The sequence below is a fragment of the Manis pentadactyla genome, chromosome 8 (genome assembly GCF_030020395.1).
Source record: "Manis pentadactyla isolate mManPen7 chromosome 8, mManPen7.hap1, whole genome shotgun sequence".
In the NCBI taxonomy this organism is placed as follows: Eukaryota; Metazoa; Chordata; class Mammalia; order Pholidota; family Manidae; genus Manis; species Manis pentadactyla.
This window is the reverse complement of record NC_080026.1, coordinates 105,681,652-105,705,282: the sequence shown is the minus strand read 5'-3', so window position 1 is coordinate 105,705,282 and position 23,631 is coordinate 105,681,652. Positions and strand designations below refer to the sequence as shown.

Sequence of the window (23,631 nt, the reverse complement as noted above, 5' to 3'; positions counted from 1 at the left end):
ATTGTTTAATAGCAGGATCTCAATAAACAATAGCATGTTGAATGTTACTAATATTATTATTTTCTAGATTGTATTACAAAGTCAACATTCTGCTACACAACAAACATTGCTTCTCTGTGAAAATGGCGTCCAAATTTCAGATGATAAACACGTTTAACTGAATGTAGTACAGACAGTGGGAAAATGGTTTTGTCACAGGTCACAGAGTGGGCCTGGGTCTTGGTACTGGCCAAGGAAACTGGAAGAGAGGAAAGAGAAGTAACCCCAGCAAAGCTGGGGTATTGTGGAGGGAGACCATGTTAAGGCCTGGGCAGGGCTGAAGCAGTCAGCTATACCTGAAGGATCTTGTGGAGCATTAAAAATAAGCAATTTTATATCATTATGTAAAATGATGATCATTCCCATTTTACAGATGACAAACTGAGGCTTAGTTAAGATTATGTCACCTACCCAGATGATACAAATAGTAAGTGGTAGTGGCAAGACTCAGTCCCAGGCAATGGGACTACAAGGTTTGAGCTCTTAATTATCTCAAGCAGCCTCCATTTTAAGGTTCTGTCTGAACTTAATATCAATTTTTATGCAATTCCTCCAAATGTACTAATCCTTCTTAAGCTGCAGCATTTTAAAGAGGGTCAGCAATATTGATAATAGGAACTTGAGCTCCGGTATGACCTGGCACTCTTCTCTATACAACTAACTATTCTTAATTTCCATTTCTTACAATGGTGGCACATGCTGCTCTTACACCTGCGTGACTTACACATACACACTTAGGCAATGCTTATTTATTCTCCATGCTCGTAAATTTAAAAAGTCATTATTAATGAGATTTATAGGTCATGTAAAATGTAACTGGAATGTTTTTAGAATCCAGATATTCCTAATCTACAGAAACTAGAGATAAAAAGAAGCTGAGGGTTAGCCTCTCTACAGTGACAAGAAATGCCTTTAAACATTGCAGGAGAAAAGATTCTGCCCTGCAATTGGACATGTGGTCAGGCTCACGTCCCAGCTCGGCTAGGCATCACTTAGGTAAGTGACTTCTATCTGGGCACCGCTTCACCTGTACTGGGGAAGTTGGACAGGTTGACCTTAAGATCCACCATTTTGAGATTCTCTCAGCCCAATTCCATTCCTGCTGAGGTCCTGAACTTTTTATGGTCACTTTTCTGGGGTTTCTGTGAATGCTTCAAGTGGGTTTTCTGGCAGGAGAGGTTTGAAAACAATTACAAGGGCATCTGCAGGCTTGAATGAACCAGAGAACCATGAGGCTGTGCCTTCTTTGAAGTATTTTCACAGGGTTGGTGGCTGCCACAGGCACATGGCGGGAGGTTATTGTTTATAAAATCTGTGTTTCAGCCAAATCAACAACAGAGCATTGTTCCTGTGGGTTTTGGGATCTGGAAACCCCTTTGCCACATATAACCCAGTGGGGCTGTGCCTCAGGTGTGGGTTCCCAAGTCCTGCCGGAAGGTCCGGGAAACCATGCTTGCTGATCTGATTTCAGTGAATTCTTTTACACACTCCCATCCCCATCTGTGTGTTAAGTTGTTCTTTTCAGAGCAGCAGTCACTTGGGCAAGGAAACAGGTACTGAGGAACACAGGCTTCAATGTATTTCAATATGACTTCACAGGCTTGTAAAAGAAATATTTACATTTTTGTGCCTTTTCCCCTTCTAAGAGTGCTTAGAAGCAGAGTCTGGAAAATGGAAAGTGGAAGAGCAATGTTCTTAAGATGTAGATGATAAAACAATTAGGAAGGGGACAAGAGAACAAGTAGAAAATTGCAAATAAAAATTTCACAAGAGGTGAAGGGATGAGGTAAGAAATGTATTACTTGGAGGATGGTGAGGGGAAAACTCAGAGGTTAGGTCTCTGAGGCTCAATAAGGCAGAACTCCTAAAAGTACTTGAGAAAGTTTAAAGTACACACCCATATAGACACTCACATCCTGAAGCAAAGATTGTTATAAAAAAAAAACAACATATGAAATTCATTATTTTATCTATTCAAGGATAACATATCCTTTGTAGTAGGCTTTAATGAAGGAATTTGGCCAGATCTTAGTATGAAGAAAAGGCATGCTTCTCCCGAACATCTATCTGATTTTTCTTACAATGCTGTGAAACTTGTAATGAATCCTGATTCCCTCTTTTCTTTAGCCACTAAGAATTCTCAGAACCAAATTTAGTTGCTATAAAGTCTATAGTAGGATGTGGGGAAATAGGAACCTTCCTACACTGTTGGTGGGAATGTAAATTTTTGCAAATGTGTGGAAAGCAATATAGAGCTTCTTCAGTAAACTAAAAATAGAAATAACATTTGACCCAGTAATTCCACTCCTAGGAATTTACCCAAAGAAAACAAAATCCTTGATTCGCAAAGATATATGCACCCCTATGTTTACTGCTGCACTATTTGCAATAGCCAAGATATGGAAGCAACCTAAGTGACCATCAACAGATGAATGGATAAAGAAGATGTGGTTACATATACACAATGAAATACTATTCATCCATAAAAAAAGAAAAGAAATCCTGCCATTTGTGACAACATGGATGGATCTAGAGGGTATTATGCTCAGTGAAATAAGCCAGGTGGAGAAAGACAAATACCAAATGATTTCATTTATTTGTTGAGTATAAAAACAAGCAAAACAGAAGGAACAAAATGGCAGTAGACTCACAGACACCAAGAATTGACTAGTGGTTACCATGGGGGAGGAGTTGGGGTGGGTGGATGCGGAAGATGAGGGGGATAAAGGCGCACACTAATTCACAATCACGATATAAGTTGGTCATGGGGATGCTAATACAGCATGGAGAATACAGTTAATGATTCTGTAACATCGTACTACATTGATATACAGCGACTGCACTAGAAGGGGTGAGGATTAAATAATATGGGTAACTATTGAACTCTGTGTTGTATATTTGAAACCAACATAAGATTGTATATCAATGATACTTTAATAAAAAAGTACATAGTACACACTTCAATATGTTCTATTTTTTCCTACCCTAATTTCCTTTTCCTCAGCATTCTCAATTATTTATATTTATTCTTATAAGCATCTATAAAATCTTCTTTGGGAAGAGGTAGATATATACATAGATGCATATATATTCAGATAGCTAGAAGGAGGTAGATACAAATTAAGGACTTAAATGGCTATAAGATGTTTCTGGTGCAGAAACATGTTCTTATTTGTAATGGTCCCCTCTAAATATAGATTGCCACTAATGTCAGCAAACTGTTAGTGAGAAAACTTTCAAATAATGTTTGATTTGAGATTAACTTCTAAAAATTTTAGTAGAAGCTACTTGTGAGACATTTGAGCTTTAAGGCTGAGACACTGTGGAAAGGGCAGTAACAGTTAACCTTTGAGCACCTGGGTCCTCTGTGGGAGAATAAGCGAGGAAGGCAGGTTTGGAAGAAAGACCAAAGACTGGAGAAATCTGGTATATAAGTTTACCTTCTTAAAACACAATAGCACTAGGGATTCAGACATAAGGCGTACATTTTTGTGTTCACAACAGTTTCTGAGGATCTAGCTCTACAATTCCAGAGAAATTATTTTCCAAAAATACTGCTGTCCTTCCCAATGTAGGCTCACAAACACACCCAAACAACCAGGACAGACTTTGCAAAATATACAATGTAATACACATGCACACACGTGTGAACAGGACGCCAAGACAACTGCAAGGTATGACTCATGAGTACTGACTACAAATAAAACCTTTCGTGGCAAACATGTCAAAGCCAGTAGATCTAATAGTTTGGATAGTACTAAACTATCCCTCCAGTTAGGCCAGCCTCTGCCATTCGAGTTAGGCTTGACCACTAATTTCTGAACTTCTCACTTGGTTGTGGGTAAGCATGTCTGGCTAGACTATAATACCTGCCTGAACAGTTACAAAACTGCAGATGCCATCTCACCGAGCCTTGCTTCTGAATGTGAGCTCCTTGAACCACCTGACTTAGAATAACCCAAAGGTTTGGGGCAGCTGCCAAAAATACTGACTTCTGGATGTTACTCCAGCCCTACTAAATTAATATATTTGATTTACAAGTATTTTAAAACTGTCCCTGTGCTCCACCCAGTGATTAATAAAAACTTCTTATAGAAGCTATGAAATAAATAAATTATGGTCCTAATCCTCAAAATTTAATTTGTTGAGTTTTTAGAAATGACAGGATAGGTCTAGTTTTGGGGTTTTTTTAAGAGATAACAAGTGGCAAAAAGTTAAATTATGAGCAGTAATATTATTTTTATTTCTTTTCTCTCTCTTAAATTTATTTTTGTGGTATAGTTGATATATAATATTGTATTGGTTTTAAGTATATAACATAGTGATTCAGCAGTTATATACATTATTAAATCCTCACCCCAATTAGTGTAGTTACAGAACCACTGGCTATATTCTCTATGCTATACTTTCATCCCCCTGACTAAATGATATTGTAATTGAGGTTTTGTGCCTCTTTATATTCTCTTCACTACTTCACTCACCCACCTTAATCCCTCCCTCATGGTAACCACTAGTCACTTCTCAGTGTCTATGGTCTATTGATGTTTTGTTTTCTTTCAGATTCCACATATATGTGAAAACATATGGTATTTGTCTTTCTCCACCTGGCTTATTGCCCATAGCATAATACCATCTAGGTCCATCCATGTTGTCGCAAATGGTGGGATTTTTTTTCTTTTTTATGGCTGAAAAATGTTCCATTGTGTATATGTAACCACATCTTCTTTATCCATTCATCTATTAATGGACACTTTGGTTATGAGCAGTAATTTTAGAATGCAGCATAAAATTAGAAAGGTAAATTTGAGTTCAGAATTGGTAAAGTTGGAAGATAAAGAAGCAAGTCTTACTGATAAGGTGGTGGGTTTTTATTAGGTGTCTACTTGAAACCAAACTGAAGAAGGAAAAAGAAGAAATGAGAATTCCTTTTTTAAAAATGTAGAACTTACTGCCATCGGGCTTTATCCTTCAAGGAATTTTTCCTAGAACTGCTCCCTTCACTGGGGCCATCCTCCTCTTCTGTCTCTAGACTTCGACTGCAGCTCCTGATGATCTGAAAGATGCTGTTGACAGTGGACTCCTTCTCTGAATTCTTTAAGCCATTTTGTCCCACTCGTTGCAGGAAATTATCTTGTCCACTGTAATCAGCTACAAACTAGAGAAAAATATATCGAGAATTTGTTATTGCAACTTCATATGCTACGTCTACATAACCTACTTGGCTAGGGAAATGAAATCATAATAGTCATAAATAGTGGGAAAAAAAAGAACCTCCAGGAAAAACATTTTTTCATTTCACCACATGAAATATCAAAACTCACTCTTGTTTTCACTAAGACAATTTTAGTCCCTCTAGGAAACACTCTACTTCAAATTCACGACACAAAAAGCAGTATTATTTCAAGGTTCCCTAGGGAGAAGATTAGCCACTTTACAGAGGAAGGTCAGGGTTATTTTATTCTTGTAGTGAGAATCAAGAAAAATCATGACAAAAATCTATTATTCTATGGAACCGGATAAAATTACTGGGGCCCAAGGAAAACAGGAGAAAGGGTGATGCTTTGCTTTATTTCCCATATATCCTCCAGTAACACAGAGGCTTTCTAGTGGTTTGTAAGCTCATATTGTCTATTTGTGATCAGGAAGATTCTCCCATCAGAAGTAAGAGCTGCAGCTGGGCTGCAGGAAGTGGCGTTCTCTCCCTCTAAAGCATGAGGGCCTGTGAGGGCACAGTTTGCAGGGCTTGCTCTAAGCTTTCTCCTCCATTTCTTGTACTTTTATCCACCCTGATAAACCAGCAAGATGCGAGCCTGCAGTGTTGCCTGTACCTGTCAGGGGCTCCCTAATAGCAAGCAATGCCTTTGTTTCCAGGTGACACAGAAGTGGCTGAGGTTTCAGGAGAGTCTTCCCACTGCCACCAAGAAGGGGTGTATGTAAGTATGTGTGTGTATGCAGAGTCAGTAGTCGGTGCTGTTGCCATGGTAACAATTACCCTAGATTTGGGTTTGGAACTTCCGGGTAGTGGAATTCCTCAAAATTCTCCATACCATTTCCCCATTTTAGTCCCTTCTTTTATTTCTAAACACCATACAGGGAGGTTTCCTTATTTCCTTCTAGTTCCTCAATGCCCTTCCCTCCAATGCCCCACGTCCTGGATCCAAGCTCACGTGATGGCCTCTCCACTCTGAGAGTCAAGAACAAGAGACAGTGGGCCTCAGGGAGTGGAGGCAGCTGTGAGCAGGAGCCCAGAGCTCTCCTGTAGATGAGGCCCCAGCTTCGCCAGCAACCTCCCTCAAAGGATGAAAGGAGGACAGCGCTGACTTCCCCCCATTCTTTCTTCCACTGATCTGGAAAAGTCAAAACTCTCACTTGACTTCTCTTATCCCCTACATACAGATATTCCCATCCAATAAGAGAGAAGAAAACCCCATCAACCTTTAAAAAAAAAATCAGAGAACAATATCCATTTCCACTTGGACTTACACATTGTCCCATTAAATGTGATGCTTTGCTTTATTTCCCATATATCCTCCAGTAACACAGAGGCTTTCTAGTGGTTTGTAAGCTCATATTGTCTATTTGTGATCAGGAAGATTCTCCCATCAGAAGTAAGAGCTGCAGCTTACTTCTTGATATTCAATATCAAGCCCCAAACAGTGCTAGTTGGCATTCTTTTCTCTTGAACTTCCAAGGACTTAACCAACACACTGGTAACAACGGATCTCCCTGGGCTCAATCATTTATTTTCTCTGGGTTCGGTGAATGATGAGCCAGGTGGCCACAATGACTCTTTAGATCCTGAGGATTTTGAAAGGCCTCACCTCTAGAGTTTCTTCTTGGGAATTATACCTCGGGCAAAGCTTCATGAGGCCTGAGGCTCCGTCCAGTACTTCACAGAGCTCCTTCAGAAACACACCGCAGAACGGGACCACCTTACAGCCGGGGATGTGCAGCGCCCGCGTCACCATCTTCCTGTATTCACAGGAAGATTCGTGCTGAGCCATGGCATCCTTCAGGCTCCTCATGGTCTCCAGATCAGACTGGTCCATAAACTGCCACATTTTTAAAACTTTTCTTGACCTAGTACAAGTAATGACATATTTTTAGCCTGAAGGAGAAATAATGTACAGATCTCTCAACTTATAGTGGGGTTTTGTCCCGCTAAACCCACTGCAAACTGAAAATATTGTGAGTTGAAAATGCATTTAATACACCTAACCTACTGAACATCATAGTTTAGCCTCTCTTACCTTAAATGTACTCAGAAAACTTACATCAGCCTACAGTTGGGCAATATCATCCAACACAAGTCTATTTTATAATAGAGTGTTGAATATCTCGTGTAGGTTGTTGAATGCTGTACTGGAAGAAAAAAACAGAACGGTTGTGTGGGTACAGGGTGGTGGTAAGTGTGCGGTTGTTTGCCCTTGATTGCACGGCTGACTGGGAGCCAAGGCTTGCTGCCCTGCCCAGCATCACGAGGCAGGCTTGGACCACATATTAGCCCAGGGAAAGATAAAAATTTTAAATTTGAAGTATGGTTACTACTGAATGTATATCACTTTCACACCACTGCAAAGATGAAAATTTGTTAAGTCAAACCATTGTAAGTCTGGGGCTGCCTGTAGTTTATAGTAAGAAGCCTAAGTTCCACATAAATTTATTCTTTTCATCTAGTTTTCTTTATATTTTAATATTTACTTAGGATTTGTACCCCCAACTATTTCCCCATATGTAAATATTACTTTAATCAATTGAAACACATGATTAAGTAGGACATACACAAACAAAAACATACACAGAAGGAGTTAATTCCAGATGGTGGGTGCTTAACTTTGATTTCAGCTTTTCTGGCAGCTATAGCCAAAAGAGAAACCTAGTGGGCAAATAGCTACTGGGGGTTGCCTTCAGAAAACACAATCCATCCACTCCTCTTCATCTTTTAAATGTTATCCTTGGATTAGGCCAGTCCCTCAGCAATATACCTGAAGTCTGTTCTACCCAATTTTGTAGAAATGTTTTAATAGAATTCAGCTTTGACATTAAGCCACTGGCCCATCCTGAGGAACATTATCTTAAGTATTATTTGCATAACAGGATGTTAAATGGGACTTTCCTATTTTGAAATTGTTCTGAGAAAAACAGGTGACCTTGTACCCCACCTTCTAAAGAGAGGCAGCAGGTTGTCACAAGGGGTAACCAAACCGCTCTGTCCTCAGCAGTCTTTAACCCTCCACCCACCTGTGCAGAGGAACTGGATCTGAGCAGCCTGGTAAGGAGCATTTCTTTGGAAAGCATCAGAGCTCTATATTTGAGAAGGAGGAAAACCACCCTGAGCACAGGGGATTTCAGGTGAACTCCATGGGGAGGTGGACCTCTGTCCTGGGCAGTTTGGTGATCACACAGACTGGTGGTGTGTTTGACTCTTGCCTGGGAAAGTCTAAAGATGAGAGGCTGCCTGGAGCTGCCCAACAGCAATGTGAGGTTCCAGTGGACGTGGTCTTGCATTTGCAGAGTTTGTGGGGGCAAAGCACTGAGTGTTTCCTGTGAGTCAAATGGACCTTGTGGGGAGTTGATCCTAGTGGAGCCTGTTAGGGCAGGACCTCCAGAGCTGGCTCCTGGGGACTGAGTGTGCACTGCCTCTTGCCAGGTCATGGTGCAGTGGGAGACACTGATAGGACAGGGGGTGGGGAAATTAGTGAGAGTACATTGGAAGAAACCCCACAAGCCCCTCTATGTGGCCCTCTGCGGGAGCACTGAGGCCAGATTACATCTGTCCCAGTCAACCCAGTCAAGTAAGACCTTTGCTCTCTTCCTCTTTCTTCTCCTGCCCACTTTTTCTGTAGGGACCCTGAGTTGGATGGAGTGCAGAGAGAAAAGATAAACCATATTTTCCCACCCTTCTCCAGGTTTCTGAGACTGGTTGGTTGCACAATGTGGGGAAAAGGTGAAGCTTTTAATTGTGAAATTTTGATTATATCAGGCAGGATTGAAAAAATCATTATTTAATATATAAGACATCCAAAGACATTAAGAAATAGAACATGACAAACACCCACACACCAACCTCTCAGTTTAGAAGTAAAACATTAATAACATCACTGAGGCCCCAGTGGATTCCTCTATGAGCAGGTATTCCACCCCCCCTCTCCGAAGGGGACTGTGACTGGACCTTTAGTGTTCTTGTTCCCCTGCAATTCTTTATACTTGTATGTATCACTAAGTAGTTTGAGAATTGTTCGTGTGTTTTTAAACTTTATATAAATGGTGTCACATTGTGTACATTCTTAGGCAATGTTTTTGGTTTTTTTTGCACAGCTGTATGTTTCTGAGATCCATTCATGCTCATGAGCATAGAATGAGACAGCTTATTAACCAAACAAATGACTGGGAATACTATAGGATCTTCCAAGAGAGAATCCAGAATCGGGTGAGGGGGAGCCAATCAGGCAGATTGGTCTGACAGGTCAGAAAAATAAAATTGTTTCCTATTTCACCCCACTAAGTCCAGCTTATTCTACAACTGGTTTCTTATAAGGTGGTGAGACTCCTTTTTGCGGCATGAAAAGGAGGCATAAACAAACAAAGTGAATAGATGAACGGGATCATCTTTCTTCCCATGAGAAGTGGAGTAGTGTTGGTTACACTTGGAGGCAAAAGACAAACCTCAGCAAAGATTAAAGACTTTTTCGTTAGATTGAGAATTGACCCTATTTTGAAACCTTCATTTATTTTTATGATTATAAAGATACTAGATGCTCATTAGAAAATCTAGAAAATAAAAAAATATAGAAAAAATCCACCCACAGTTCCACCATCCATAGGTAATATTAGGTATATTTGCTTCCAGTAAAACATTAATAACATCATGTCTATGTGGTATAAATATTTTATAAATGTTGTTGCATACATATTGCTGAGGTTAAGTACAGACAGTGTTGTTCCTAGATATTTTTATGCATTATATCTTATTTCTCAACGATATTAAAAATGTTTCAGACATGATTTTTGGCGCTAAATAATACTCCATTGTATGGAGGCATCGTGATTTCCTTCATTTTTTCTACTGCTGTTCATGTGTATTATTTAAAATTTTTGACACTGTGATTAAGTAAATATTGCTAAATGTAAATCTTTGTACTGCTAATGTTTTCTTTAAACAGTTGAGAATTTAGTTTGAGGGAGCAAAATGTACAATGTCTATAGAAAACTGGTCATTTAACAATAAGGTTGCTGCCATCTACTTGCTAAAATAATTTAAAAACTAGCTATCTTGATGTAGTTAAATTACTTGTAATCTCAATATTTTCAAGCCTGAAAGTGCACACATGAGCTCTGCCTCCACAATCATTCCATCATAAGAATATCTAGTAACTCATCTCCTGTATATATGTTCTAGAAAAAAGCTATTAAACCTGGTACTTTTACTCATCGAGTCATAAAGACTACTTTAGTTTTAAGCCAAATATCAGCTCATGACATGAGGTGGCAGTGGGCTTGGGGTATAAGACTAAATGCACAGGAATCAATGGTGAGATTTAGCCTGGCTTGAGGCTACTTCTCGACCAAGAGAATCACCTGGCTTTATGGACTTTTAATTCAAACTAATTTGGGTCTGAAAGTCACATGCACCCAAGGCCTCCAGGGGTCATTCTGAGGCCATTCTCATATCATAAGAATCTCTAACACACGGTATGTGGTACCCAGCCTCCAAGATGGCCTCCAATGATCCACACCCCCTGGTTCAGTGTAGTTACCGCCCACAGTGAACCAGGGCTGGTCCTAGCTGACCAGTACAATACGGCAGAATGACCATGTGTGACTTCTGAGGGAGGACAGAACAGGCACTGCGGCTTCTGCCTTCCTCTCTTGGATCGTTCCCTTTGGAGGGAGCCGGCTGCCATACAGTGACATCCAGAAGAGAGGAAGTGAGGTCCCTAGCCAATAGCCAGTACCAGCTTGGCAAACAAAACAGAACGATAAACATCAATTAAAATAGCAATATTTTATCATAATCTGATCATTCTTTTTTTTTTTTTAGAAAAGTAACACAGGTTCTTTGTAGAAAATTTACCAGAAAGAGAATCAAATCATCCAAATCATCTGAATCATCTCCTGTTCTCCCAGTATTATTTTTTTCTATTTTTTCCTTCTTTTGAGCCATGCCTGCTACATTTGTACAGCCATTTTAAATGCCAATGACATGATTATTTGAGTTTATTCTTAGTTAAGAAAGTTCAAAAGGACAAAAAACTTTCCGACCCAGAATTTTCCTCTCCTCCCCCAAGCCCGAATCCCTATGTAGGGACCTGAATAATCAAACAAAAATCTTGATAATGTTATGAAGCGAATTTGTTTATTGTGAGAACCTTCACTGGGCAGGTGATCATGACTGTGTAGTCGCCACCTGCAAGGTCCACCAACTGGCCACAGGGGCTGAAGTCTGCAGCATCTGGGAGGGACGGGGCTTGTGGCTCTAGCAGAGGATAATATATTTTCCCCAAATAATCACTAGCAAATGCCTGGTTTGGGGAAATGTGGTTACCAGGGCAACTAATTCGGTGTTATTCAGCTGGTAGGAGAAACCTGTACCTAGATAACTCTACTCCCCACTGCCCGCACCTGAGGCCGGCCAAGAACTCCATGACAGCATTGTAGTTGCCCATGTTCCAGCAGCATTTGGCCACATGCACCAAATACGAGAAGACTTCTCGCTTTTCCTCCATGGAGCCTGCTGTGAGGATCAGCCATGTCACCCAGGAGCTCACCTGGAAAATGCAGAGAAGCATTCACTGAACTATGTCCTGGAAGGTCAATAAATATTTTTTCACAAGAAAATGTTTTCTTTCTAAAAAATCAGTTTAGTATCAGGAACTGAAAAGGACCCAGCCCAGAGATCTGAAGTAAAGCTCTACTCCATCACTGCTTTGTTATGGGATTCTGGAAAAGTCACTTAACTTCTCTACATTCTTCATCTTTAAAATAAGGAGGTAGAAAAGTAATTCAGAAAATCCTTCCTGCTGTATAAAATTCCAGCAGGGTATAAGAAAATAAGACCTAAGGATAATACTGACTTAATTATATTTGACTGATGGATGGCAAGATTAAATGCAATCAATGCAATTAGTCTCTAAATTAAAGACCATTTGTCAAATAGTAAAATGTATACTATCAAATGAAAAAATACCAAAAAAGTATTTGAACTACCTTTTACAAATGCAGAATCTATTACATACCTAATGACTAAATAATAATGAGAATAAATACTTATATAGCACTTACTATGTTCCAGGAACCATTATAAACACTTTACACATATTAACTCAATTATCTCTAACAATAAACCTAAGAATCAAGGGCTATTATTATCCTCATTTTATAGATGAGGAAACTGAGAGACAGAGGGCATAAGAGACTTGCTCAAGTTCTCAACCAAGAGGTGGCAAAGCCTGAATTTGAATTTGGGTGTGTCCCCCAAAGGTGGCACAACTGACGACTAACTAGTGCCTAATGTGTATACACCACCTCTAACGTACACCAGCTCTGAGCTTGAATTTATACTAATATGATTGGCTTTTTCTACTACACAGACTGGAGTATAACATTTAATAATCATCTGCTACTAAGTCCCCTCTTTATGACACGTGGTCTCAGAATCCTCTGCTTAATCTCTAAGATTATTTTGCTGTTACTGATACTTTGGTGCTTGGATACTAGTGTTCCCTTAAATTAATTTCTCCATGCTGGCTGATTTCTGAGCTCATAAGCTCAGTTGTTAACAAACCAAAGCATTTGTCTTAACCTCACATGGCCCATTAGCTACATTTGGTTCAGTGACATGCAGAGACCTGGGGATCAATCTATTTCCCTGGCCTGAGTGAGAGTGAGGCCTGAACACAGAATTCATGGTGACCCAGGCAGCAGCAGGAACAAAGAATTCAAGGTCTATGGCCCCCAACCAACCCCCAGTGGATAAAAAGATAGGAATGAATGACATTTAGTTCTGGCAGCAACCACAAGGGGCAGTCTGACCCCATTTTCTTCCAGATGGAGACTTTATGGCTCATGGGAGAAGAGACTTTCTGAGGTCACAATTCTTATTGATGTCAAAATTTGGATTCCCAGTCTGGTGCTCTTTCATTTGGTGATATGGTGATATAAAGGTGACAGTTTATTTAAACTTGGCACTGGTTAGGTCCTCATAGGCACTCCGTTAAGATAGAAACATTTGAAGACAGTGCTGGAATAAGAGAAGAGACTGAGAAAAGTGCCAAAAAATGATTAATGAAATGAAAAAAGCACAACAGAAAAGATTGATGCTGAACAATTCTTTCCTCTCTATACACAGAAACAAACAGGGAAAGAGTAGCAACAGGGAGTTTCTCAGTGAAAAAACAGGGTCATATTCTGGTACCAACTAGGAGCGCTGAAGCAATAATCTGCCTCTTCCCTTTCGAAATCAGCTGAGGCAAAATGTGACAGGTCACCTGCCACCTGGAGACCAGCCCTAGCCCAGTGGGCTCAGAGCATGCACCTCTGCTCCCTACCTGCTCTGGACTTGTAGAGTCTACTATTGCCCTGCAGCTATGAGCAATCCTTTGCACAGTGTCTCCACACCTTGCCCCTCACCTAGTTACCCAGTTAATAGTAACCTGTGTGAAACACTGGCTCTCTAGAGCAAGAAATTATTTTGCAATAGAGACTTGAGTGTCATTGGTGCTTCCACCCAATTCTTCCTTAAGTGTGATTTGCTTTTGATGAGCCTTATACTGCTGTGGAAAACCATCAGTAAATACTTAAAATCATAAAATCAAAATCATCAACTCTTTGAGCTGGAGATTCAAACCCATTGACTTGCAAATAAAAATGAAATCCCAAGAAATTAAAAAAGTCCCTCAAAGACACCAATGCATTAATTCTTGAGGCCTCTGCTATATTCTTTCTATAACTTCAGCTCCTTTCCTGTTGAAATTGATGGGAAATCATTGTTTCTGGTAAGTCACTGTTTTTTCAGGCAATTTTGGTACCACACAGTGACTTACTAGTCCAGTGGCCTGAAAGGGTTAACTCATCTTCCCCTGGAGAGGCCTGCTTCACAGAGCAGGTGCAGACCACCACATGGTTTGTGCCTCTATCCTGATCACGGACCAAATTTATTTCCTATCAGACAAACAATTTCCATATACTTTCCCACAATGCTAGGGAAAAAATTGTGATACCATATGTCACATGGAAACCTAATTTAAACCAAGTGTTCCATATCTGAGTTTGGGTCCCCAGGGCCTGGTGGTTGAGATTATGTAAGCACTGTTATCATAAACACATGCACACACATACACACAGCAACATCTACTTACAGACTTCAGGGACAATTCTCATGCAGTCTAATGTATTCATGATTTCAGAGGCATAAGTAATAAGAGGGTTATCACTAATTATGAAAAATACACGACACAAAAAGGAAACAAGGATTTGGCAACAACAATAAAATGTTGCCCAAAGCACAAATGGTGGTCATATTTATGAAGTGGAAAAAATAGTGTCTGTTGCCAATCCAGAAAGGAATTCAGGACACTGAAATCACATAGAAAAACACAAAAATCACATACATATAAAGTACTATGATTCAAGCATAGGGCGCATCCCTAGAGTAGAAAGATGTTAAATGTGCAAATTATTTTGCCTTATTTCTATGGTCAGTACAGAATAGACAGAGAATCTGGCCCCCAGCCGAGTTCTTTAAGGGTCCCTGCCAGATTCTCTGTGCTTACCCTTATGACCCTGTCCCCTTGGTACATGCCCATAACTCCTCCACAATTGCTCTTCTCCAAATGTTTTTTTTTCTTCTTTTTCTTGCCTTTCTCAGCACTCTAAGGCCTAGCCAAACCGAACAACTTGCTCTCTCTCCTCACGTCAAATACCTTACTGGTCTGACACAAGCTCAGTTTGGAAGGAATGTCCTTGTACCATTCAAAATGACCTTTCCCTGATCCAAGACATCTTGCCTGTGTCCTTTATAAAACTGAATCCTCACCTTGATCCACTAGGCCCCTGTCCATTCTCCAACCTCACCTGGCTCCCCACCATACCCTTGCTTTTAGAGAGGTGACCAAGGCTTTTCCCCATCTCAGGGATCTTGTACTGGTTGCTCCTTCTACAGGAAGGCTTCTCCAACCCCCAACCTTTGATTTAGTTAATGCCCACTTATCCTTTAGGAAGAACTGCCCTTAAGCCATGCAATCAGGATCCCTGTCCTGGGCCCCATGTTTTAGAAGACCCAGTTAGTCTTCGTCCAGCTGTGCCCCACCACACAGAGTGAGAAGGTCTGGGATGGAGGGAACATGTCTGCCTGGTGGCTGTGTACCTACTACCAGGCCATTCACCCCGGGTGGACCCAGAACTCCATACCTCCAATACAAATAGCTCAAGCCCACTTCCAGACCGGCAAGGCCTTTTATCTGGGTTAGTCCTCCTAAGAGTAGATCATAATTCTAGGCCCAAAGACCAGCCAAGAGGCAGTGGGAGGTGGTGGTGGGGTGTAGATGGAGTTTGAACTTGAGGCCTGAGGTGTCCACATACAGGCAAACAAGCCAGAATGGAAAGTGAAGGTAAGCAGGCCACAGACTGGGTCTCCTTTGTACTTTGTCATGGCTCTACGGAGGCTTTTCTGATGGCTCACCTAGTGCCTCACATTCAACTTCCTGTTTCTCTTTGATTTAATGTTGGACCTTGAGTCCAAAGTTGTGTCTGTACTTGGGATTCTCATAGCTGCATGGATTTACATCTGGTTTATTTTTTATATTTGGGTGCCTCTTTCACATGGGTCTATTCTACCCCTCACCCCCCACCAGGCCTTAAATCCTCAAGGACAGAGACCATCTTTTCCCACATGTCCAGTGTGGGGATGCTCGATGCCTCTGACCAACAGGCAGGCCATGCAGAGTCCCAGGAGGTGTGGGCAGCGAGGATTCTCAGCTTCCAAACGGTCAGGGATTATATTTGCGAAAAGGCCTGGTTATTTCCGACTGCTGTTCCCAGGTCCAAAAAAAAGGGTTCAAATTACTTTCTGCCAAAAATTTTTTTTGAATATGCTGAGCAGGAATTTTCATAGAAAGATGATCCTTGGTAGTGTGTATCTGGTCACCCTAACTGCAAAGGCTGGGCTCAAATGGTGAAATATAAATAAGACAAAGTCTAAGACAAAGTTACTCTGAAGTAGTTTACGTGCAGTGCACATACACCTGTCCTTCATGGAGCTTTACTAAAACAACCCTTGAACAAAAGTATGTGGCCATGCACACACATGCAACACACAGACAGACACACACACCTGCCTAGGCAGCAGTCTTCAGCATGTGGCACACTGGTTACAGAATCTCTGGGGTGGTAGGGTGTTTTCTCAAATGCAGATTCCAAGGCCTCACCCAGACCCAGAAATCAGACTAAGAGCAGGGCCTAAGAAACTGCATTTTTAGATAACTCCCTGGTGGTTCTCACACACACTTAAGCTGAGATCTATCCCAGGAATTCAGTGTCCCTTTTGGCATTCCAGAGTCTTGATTCAGAACTCGAGCATCATTCGTGTAGTACCACTCCAGTCCTGCAAGTCACCATCTCTGTAACTACCTGAGACTGGGGCTGCAACTTGGAACTAGGAAGAAGCCAGAGGGAGGCAGCAGGGCACAGTGGTGAACGGGGGCACTGGAGCCGAGAGGACCTGCATTCGACTCTCAGTTCCACTGTTTCCCTGGGCATGGCCCTCAGGCAAGCCATCCAACCTATCAGCCTCAATTCCCTTTTCACTAAAATGGGGATAGTAATATTTACCTCATAAAATTACTGTGATGGTGAAACGAGGCTGTATCTAAAGATCTCAACACAATGCTTAATGTGCAGTTAAAGGCCAAATAAATGTTCACTGCTGGGCCTGGGGCTGCTATTAATGTTACCTGAGTGGTAGAGAAGCTGAATTCTGGGAAACAGAACATGGAAATCCAGAAGAATGGAGTGTCTAAGCCCTGCTTCCTTACCACAAGGAAGTAGTCTGAGGCTGGACCAGGAAGAAGCTGTGCTTGCCTTGAGAAGGGATTGTGCCCCGAGCACAAGCCTTTCCTAACAGAAGTCAGGTCACATATTTCTTCTTCCCTGAAGGCTTCCCTGACTCCTCATTTGGAATAAAATATCTCCTTTTTTCCCCTTTGATATCACATAATCCCATGTGCATACATACACATTACATATTCATGTATATGTACATAGAGGTATATTTCTAGGATCTTGTCCTAGAGCAATCTCGCCTAGCTGTAAGCTCCTTAAAGTAGAGGCCATGACTCATTCATGCCGGGCTCTCAGTACTGAGGATGCAGTGGCCAGCAAGGTACATCCACCCAGGCATCATCCCTGACATACAGTGGCTGCAGGAGAGTCTCCTGAACCCCTTGCCCTGCTAGGCATGATTCCACTAATGACTCTTGGCTTACAAGGGACACAGAGGGGAAAAGGGAGGCACCTAAAGGTGGCTTCTGGAGAAGCCCTAAACACATCTGGGATACCTTGTCCTTCCCTTCAATTGCATCACAATTGTCTGCAGAATAAACTAACCTTTTATTTTGACCTTCAAGTCTGGCACCATCTGATCTAAATTTATATCTTCAGCATTGTTTCACTGTTGCCCACCACTCATGTGTCTGACATTGCGATCCTACTATATTTTGTGTCATTTCCTATTCTCCTGTTTCTTTCTCAGTGATAGTGTTCATTCTGTTTCCTTGTGTTGTGAACATATAGGGGATTTTGTTTGTTTGTTCTGTTTAAACAGTTCAGTATCTCTTAGTTGAATCACCCTTTCTCCACCTTAATCTATACAGGTTATGCAGGGGCTGCTCTTCCCTTGCCTTCAGGCCTGGCCTCACTGATTTGTTCAAAGGTGGGTATATGACCCAAGTCAGACCAACAAGCCTCCTTGAGTCTTTCCCTGAAACTATCAGGAGAACAGATACAATCTTTCTATTGGAATGGTAAACTGCAAAGATGTAAGCTGGAGCTCTCACCAGCTGTCTTTGCCACAAAAGCAGGAAAACCTGCCTGAGAATGAAGCCAACACAGAAGATCAACGACATTGTCCTGAAGAGATTAGTCGGATTCATAGATCCAGCCATACCTCAAGTCCTATGACAATACCACTTATGTAAACAAAAAAATTCCTTTATTTTCTTTGAGCAGGTTTGAGTCAAAGTGCTGTTAATTTGCAAATGGAAAAAAAAAGCCTTCACAAATAGATCTGATGACCCTCCTTCTCACAAATACTTACTGATTATGATGTACCATGCACCATGCTGGGCACCAGCAAACAAGACAGACATGGTACCTGCCCTTGGGGAGCTTAGAGTTTCAATTGGGGAAAATAATTAAATAGTAGTATTGAAGTCAGGCAGCTGCATCTGCAGAGGTCTCCCCCGTGCACTAGGTGAAACCTCACTCCAGACAGGGGAGGATTCTTGACTCTGAGAAAGAATTCTCAGCCAGGTTGGGCAAGTGTAAGTAAGGAAGGAATTCATTAAATCAAGAGTAGTAGTGAATGGCAGCAGCTGTGCCGGCAGTAGAGCGCAAGAAGATCAGAGAGAGGAAAGGGAAGCTCATTGAACTCCTGCTTCATATAGGGCAGATCTCTTGCCAGCTCCTGAAGCCAGAGTCACCTGGCATCCAGTGAATCTGCACAGTGTGGGAACTAAGCCCCTAGCACCCCAGATTTGGGGGAGCCACAGAGCACTGGATGGAGTGAGATTATGTTCTGAGAACTTCTATTTCCCTACTGGCCTGAAATAAAACAGGGAGACAGTAAAGGATTGTGTTAAGACTAGAAAGCTGAATGAAATAGCAAAGTGACAAAGACATTTACCACTGGAAGAGCACTGAGACAAACACAAAAGCTGAGCAGCGAGAGGGCTTTATTTAAAGCAAAAAGTACATACTTGAAGAAAGGGGAGTGCACGCAACCTCAGAGAGGAGGCACGCTTAAGGGTTTAGGAATTGGGCTTTTATAGGACCCCTTTTTGGTAGGGGTCAGAGCCTTTTTGGTAGGGATCAGCATAAAGCATGATGTATACAGGTGATTCATAATTCCTCTGAAGTTTTGTCTTAAGAATAGGGTTATTTAGGTGACTCTGTTGGTCTGGATCTCGGCATTTTTTATCCACATAGGTTCATTTACCCTTCAGAGCTCTATCTTCTTGTCCTGGTTACAAAGTTACTTAATTGATTAAGGAAGAAAAGGAATAACAGGATATAGATTAAGTTAAAGAATAAACTGGGCCTTTTTCACTGGCTACATAGATTATACAGTGGTATGACCCTTGTCTCATTTCCCTGCTCTATCTCAGTATGGTTGATATTTTGATTAAGTACAAGGCCAACTTCACCCATTTACATGCTCCCATCTTTGGAAGTCTGGTCTTTCTACCACTCCTTGGTCCCAGTTGCCCTTCCAAAGCACTTTATTTGTATCTAAAAGAGTGCTTACTTTTTCCACAGCTACTGCATGCCTGTGAATTTGCCAGGAACTATGCTAGGCATGGGGACAGGAGGGGTTGAGCAAGTTTAGGAAAAGTAAGATAGCATGCTCTGCCTTGCAGTTAAGTCTGTTGTGTACATGTCCACCTTCTCTAAATTGTTAACTCCTTGAGGATTGAGACTGTATTATTCCAGCCATCCTTCTATTGTCTACAGAATGTGCTCTCCATAGTTTGTGAGAGATAGTTGTTTATTCTTAAATTCTTTCCCTAAAAATTCCCTAAATACTCAGAAATTAGGTTCTAAATTCACTGAATTATTTACTGTTTTTAAAAATATTTTTTTTCTTTATTTTGGTTCCATTTAATCAACTCTTATTTTCATAAGTTACATGTAAATATTCCCAAGATGTGAACTCTAGAAGCTTTGACAGTCAATTCCATATGACATGTATAATTTAAACTGTCCTGTCTTTTCATATAAAGAATAAATTTATTAAAAGTTTTGAAAAAGTTTTGCTGCTCTTTTTGTGACACTGTGTTAGTTCTTTAATAATTGAGGTATGACTGACATAACATTATGTTAGTTTCAGGTGTACAACATAATAATTTTAGTATATATTGTGAAATGATCACAATGTCTAGTTAATATCTGTCACTTCACATAGTTAAAACAACTTTTTTTCTTGTGATGACTTTTAAGATCTACTCTCCTATCTACTTTCAAATATGCAATACAGTATTATTAATTATAGTCACCATACTGTACAGTACATCCCTAGGACTTAATTATTTTATAACTGGAAGCTTGTACCTTTTGACCCCTTTGCCCTTTTCCACTCCTCTCCTCTCCCCTCTCAGCCCCACCTCTGGCCACCACCTGTCTGTTCTCTGTATCTAAGAGCTTGTTTTGTTGTTCAAATTCCACATATAAATGAGATCATACAGTATTTTTCTTTCTCACTTAACATAATACTCTGTAGGTCCATCCATGTTGTGGAAAATGGCAAGATTACCTTCTTTTTTATAGCAATTTACTATTTTAAAATATTTTGACTTAGATATACAAATGCCATTTGTAGTTAAATGGACTGCAGAGAATTGCCAACATCTATGCAGGATGTGTTAGCCTCCTTTTTATCAACACACTCAACTGAGTGGACCATTCATTCTGGAATCAATTATTAAGTGGTATTCAAGATTAAGTCTCATTTTATGCATATTCTCCCCTTTTGCTAAGGAATTTATTGACAGTCTTAGAGTAGGTTCTTGTTCATTCCATTTTAGTAATGGGATTAAAACCCATGGCTAGAATTTTACACAAAAAGTCTTGATATAAATGAGGTGTTACCTTCAAAGTATCCCGATCCTATTGCAGGGCCATTTATGAGTCATTTTTTTTCCTTTTTGCATGCTTTAAAGTAATACTTAAAGTATCAACAGCTTCCATGTATTGAGCATGTACTGGTGAGAGAAACACAGCTTATCCCATTCAATCCTTCCACCCTTACTTGGCTGGTAATAATACTGTTCCCATTTTACAGATCAGTAAGCTGAGGTATACAGAGTGGCTAAGCTAGCTTGCCCAAGATTATAGAACCTGTAAACCAGGAATGAACCAAATCAAAGCCTATGCTTTTAAACTACCATGCTTTACTGCTTTCCATTTTCTCTTGGGAGCATCAAACGAACAAGTGAACTAATTACAGCTTTTAACCCTGACAGCTACCCTGATCTATTGAGCCAAGACTCTACTGAGCTGATCTACTTAGAAAAGGCTATGAGCAACCAATTCACAACCCTTTAAAAACAGAATGTTCATGTTCCTAGAGGTCACAGAATGTGGTGCAGGCATTTGCCGGTTGTTTACCAATGTCCTTGTTTGGTCACCTGTCTAAATTCTGTTTTCTATGACATGCAGAATAGGACAGAGTCCTCATGAATGCAAGAGCCTGGAAGTGGAGGCAGTGTGTGGGAGAAGGCCTGTGAGTGATTCCATCCCTGCAGCTCACTTGTGGAGACAATTAGATGTCCCAGCGAGAGGTTCAGGACAGTCAGGATATGCCCCCTAGAAACCTGCTCCCTAAGCTCCTGCCACCTCCGGAGCGGCCCAGCTGCCTTCCCTGGTCCACACAACCTCATCACTCCAGTTAGGTTGCAGGACCCTCAGCAGATAATCATTGAGCAAATCTGTACTGAGTGCCCACCCTCAAGGAGCTCACACTCCACTGGGCACTGTGGCAAAGTGAGCAAGGGGGAGACACTGTCCCTGCGCTCCCAGGAGATGGTAGCATCTGCACCACCTGGCATGACAAGTCCCTTTCTGCTCTGGTTGTGCTATGGCTGCCATGCGAACTCTCCTGCACCTCTCCTCATTGGGGATCTCACCTGGACAGTGATAGTGGGCACTGCGAGCCTAACTGTGTCCAAGGCTATGTTTGCCCTTCTCTGACATCAGTAAAATAATAATGCTATTAAATGTTCTTATACAATCTACTTAAACTCTGTTTTAAGTACTTACCATATATTAATTCAGTTAGTCTTACAAAAACCCAATGATTTATATGGCATTAGCAACCCATTTTATAGATGAAATGGAAGCACAGAGAGGTTTAGTCACTTGTCCAGGGTCACATAGTAAGATGTAGAGGTGGGATCTCAAACCAGGCAGCCTGGCCCCAGACACCACTCATGCCATATTGTTCTCTACTGACATCAGTCAGTTCCTGACTGCTGGTATTTCTTGTGGCTCTGTCCTTGGTCCTTCTTAGATCTATTCTTATGCTACATCCTCTCTCTAGATGATTTCCTTCACTTGCTTGGTTTTACCCGCCTCTCTGCTGCTGTTTCTGAATATCTATCTCTTGTCCTGCATATCCAAGAATTGGCTGGACATTTCTACCTGGAGAGCCCAGCGGCTCTGCAAGCCCACCCTGACCCTAGGCCTTGACTACTCCTTCACCTTCCATTCCCACATCCAACTGATTGCCAAGAAGCCCAGAAGTCACCTCCTCTAGGAAGCCTTTCTTGAACTCTTACATGGTTAATTAGTCTTCTGTGCTAACATAACTTTATCACTGCAGTGTCACCACTTTCCCCCAGCCCTTGCCACTGGAGTTTGAGCTCCTTGAAAGGCGTTGTTATACTCACCTATTTCTCAGCACATGCTCCAGCATGAGTGGTAGGTGCTTATAAACCTCTTGGTTGAGTTTGGCACAAAGTACAGCAGCCACAGCAGCTAACACCCCTATAATGCAGCCTCTCTTAGAAGAATGTCCTAGCACCTAAGTGCCCAGGGCTGCCAAAGGAGAAGTGAGCTGACACCCCATCCTGTAATAACCTGCCAGCTTGCTCTTCATCCAGGAGGCTCAAGAGGCCACTGCTGGGGAACGACACTCAGGAGCCTGGACACAGAAGGCCTGTTGGTAATTTGGCCTATGACTGGAAGATTCCACTTTCCCTGAGATAATTTGGCATCAGGGAGTGTGGGTAGTGGTGTCTTCTCATCTGCTCTGGAATGAGCTGAGCCTATTCTGAAGTGCCTTGAGTGAAGGATGGGAAATGGCCTCCCTGGTTACTTAAGTTCCTGGGCTGAGGAAGTCACTGGCCATACACCACACTGCTTGGAAAAAGGGGAGGTGAAAATTGTCTTCCAGGGTCATGGAGCGGTCCAGGAAGCTCTGAGACATGCTGTGTGAATCACTCTGGGAGGCTTGTAAGTCACTCTTTCACTTGTAGGGACCAGTGGCAAATGTTTGCTGACTGCAGTGTGGATGGTGAGCTGGTGACAGAAGACTAATAAGTAAATTGACACTAATGATCAAAGAGAGAAGGGAAAGGAGTGAAATGGTGTCCCTGAGTTGGTGTATACTCCCCTGAAGACAAATCTGTGTGAAGAAACAAAGGGTTTTGGCATCCCACCAAGATCAGTTAAACCTGGGCCTGCTGGACACTGGTAGATATAATAGATCATTAAGAAGAAGATAATTAAATCTGCTATCTGTGCAGTACATGTGTGTAGGCATGACCTGTGAATGAAACTTGTTAGGAAATAAATCTGATGAAAACCTGAATTCTGTCTCTT

At 41.4% G+C, this 23,631-nt stretch overlaps 1 protein-coding gene across 4 annotated transcripts in view; it reads right to left on the bottom strand.

Moving 5' to 3' along the window:
• PLCE1 (phospholipase C epsilon 1) overlaps positions 1-23,631 on the bottom strand; it is a 323,016-nt gene that overhangs the window by 77,725 nt on the left and 221,660 nt on the right. For all 4 annotated transcript variants that reach the window (XM_036886335.2, XM_036886337.2, XM_036886338.2 and 1 more), the window contains exons 5-7: positions 11,662-11,807; positions 6,861-7,119; positions 4,989-5,194 (exon numbers count right to left, since the gene is read on the bottom strand). In XM_036886335.2, coding sequence (XP_036742230.2) covers positions 4,989-5,194; positions 6,861-7,119; positions 11,662-11,807 — 611 coding nt within the window. The remainder of the gene's footprint in view (positions 1-4,988; positions 5,195-6,860; positions 7,120-11,661; positions 11,808-23,631) is intronic.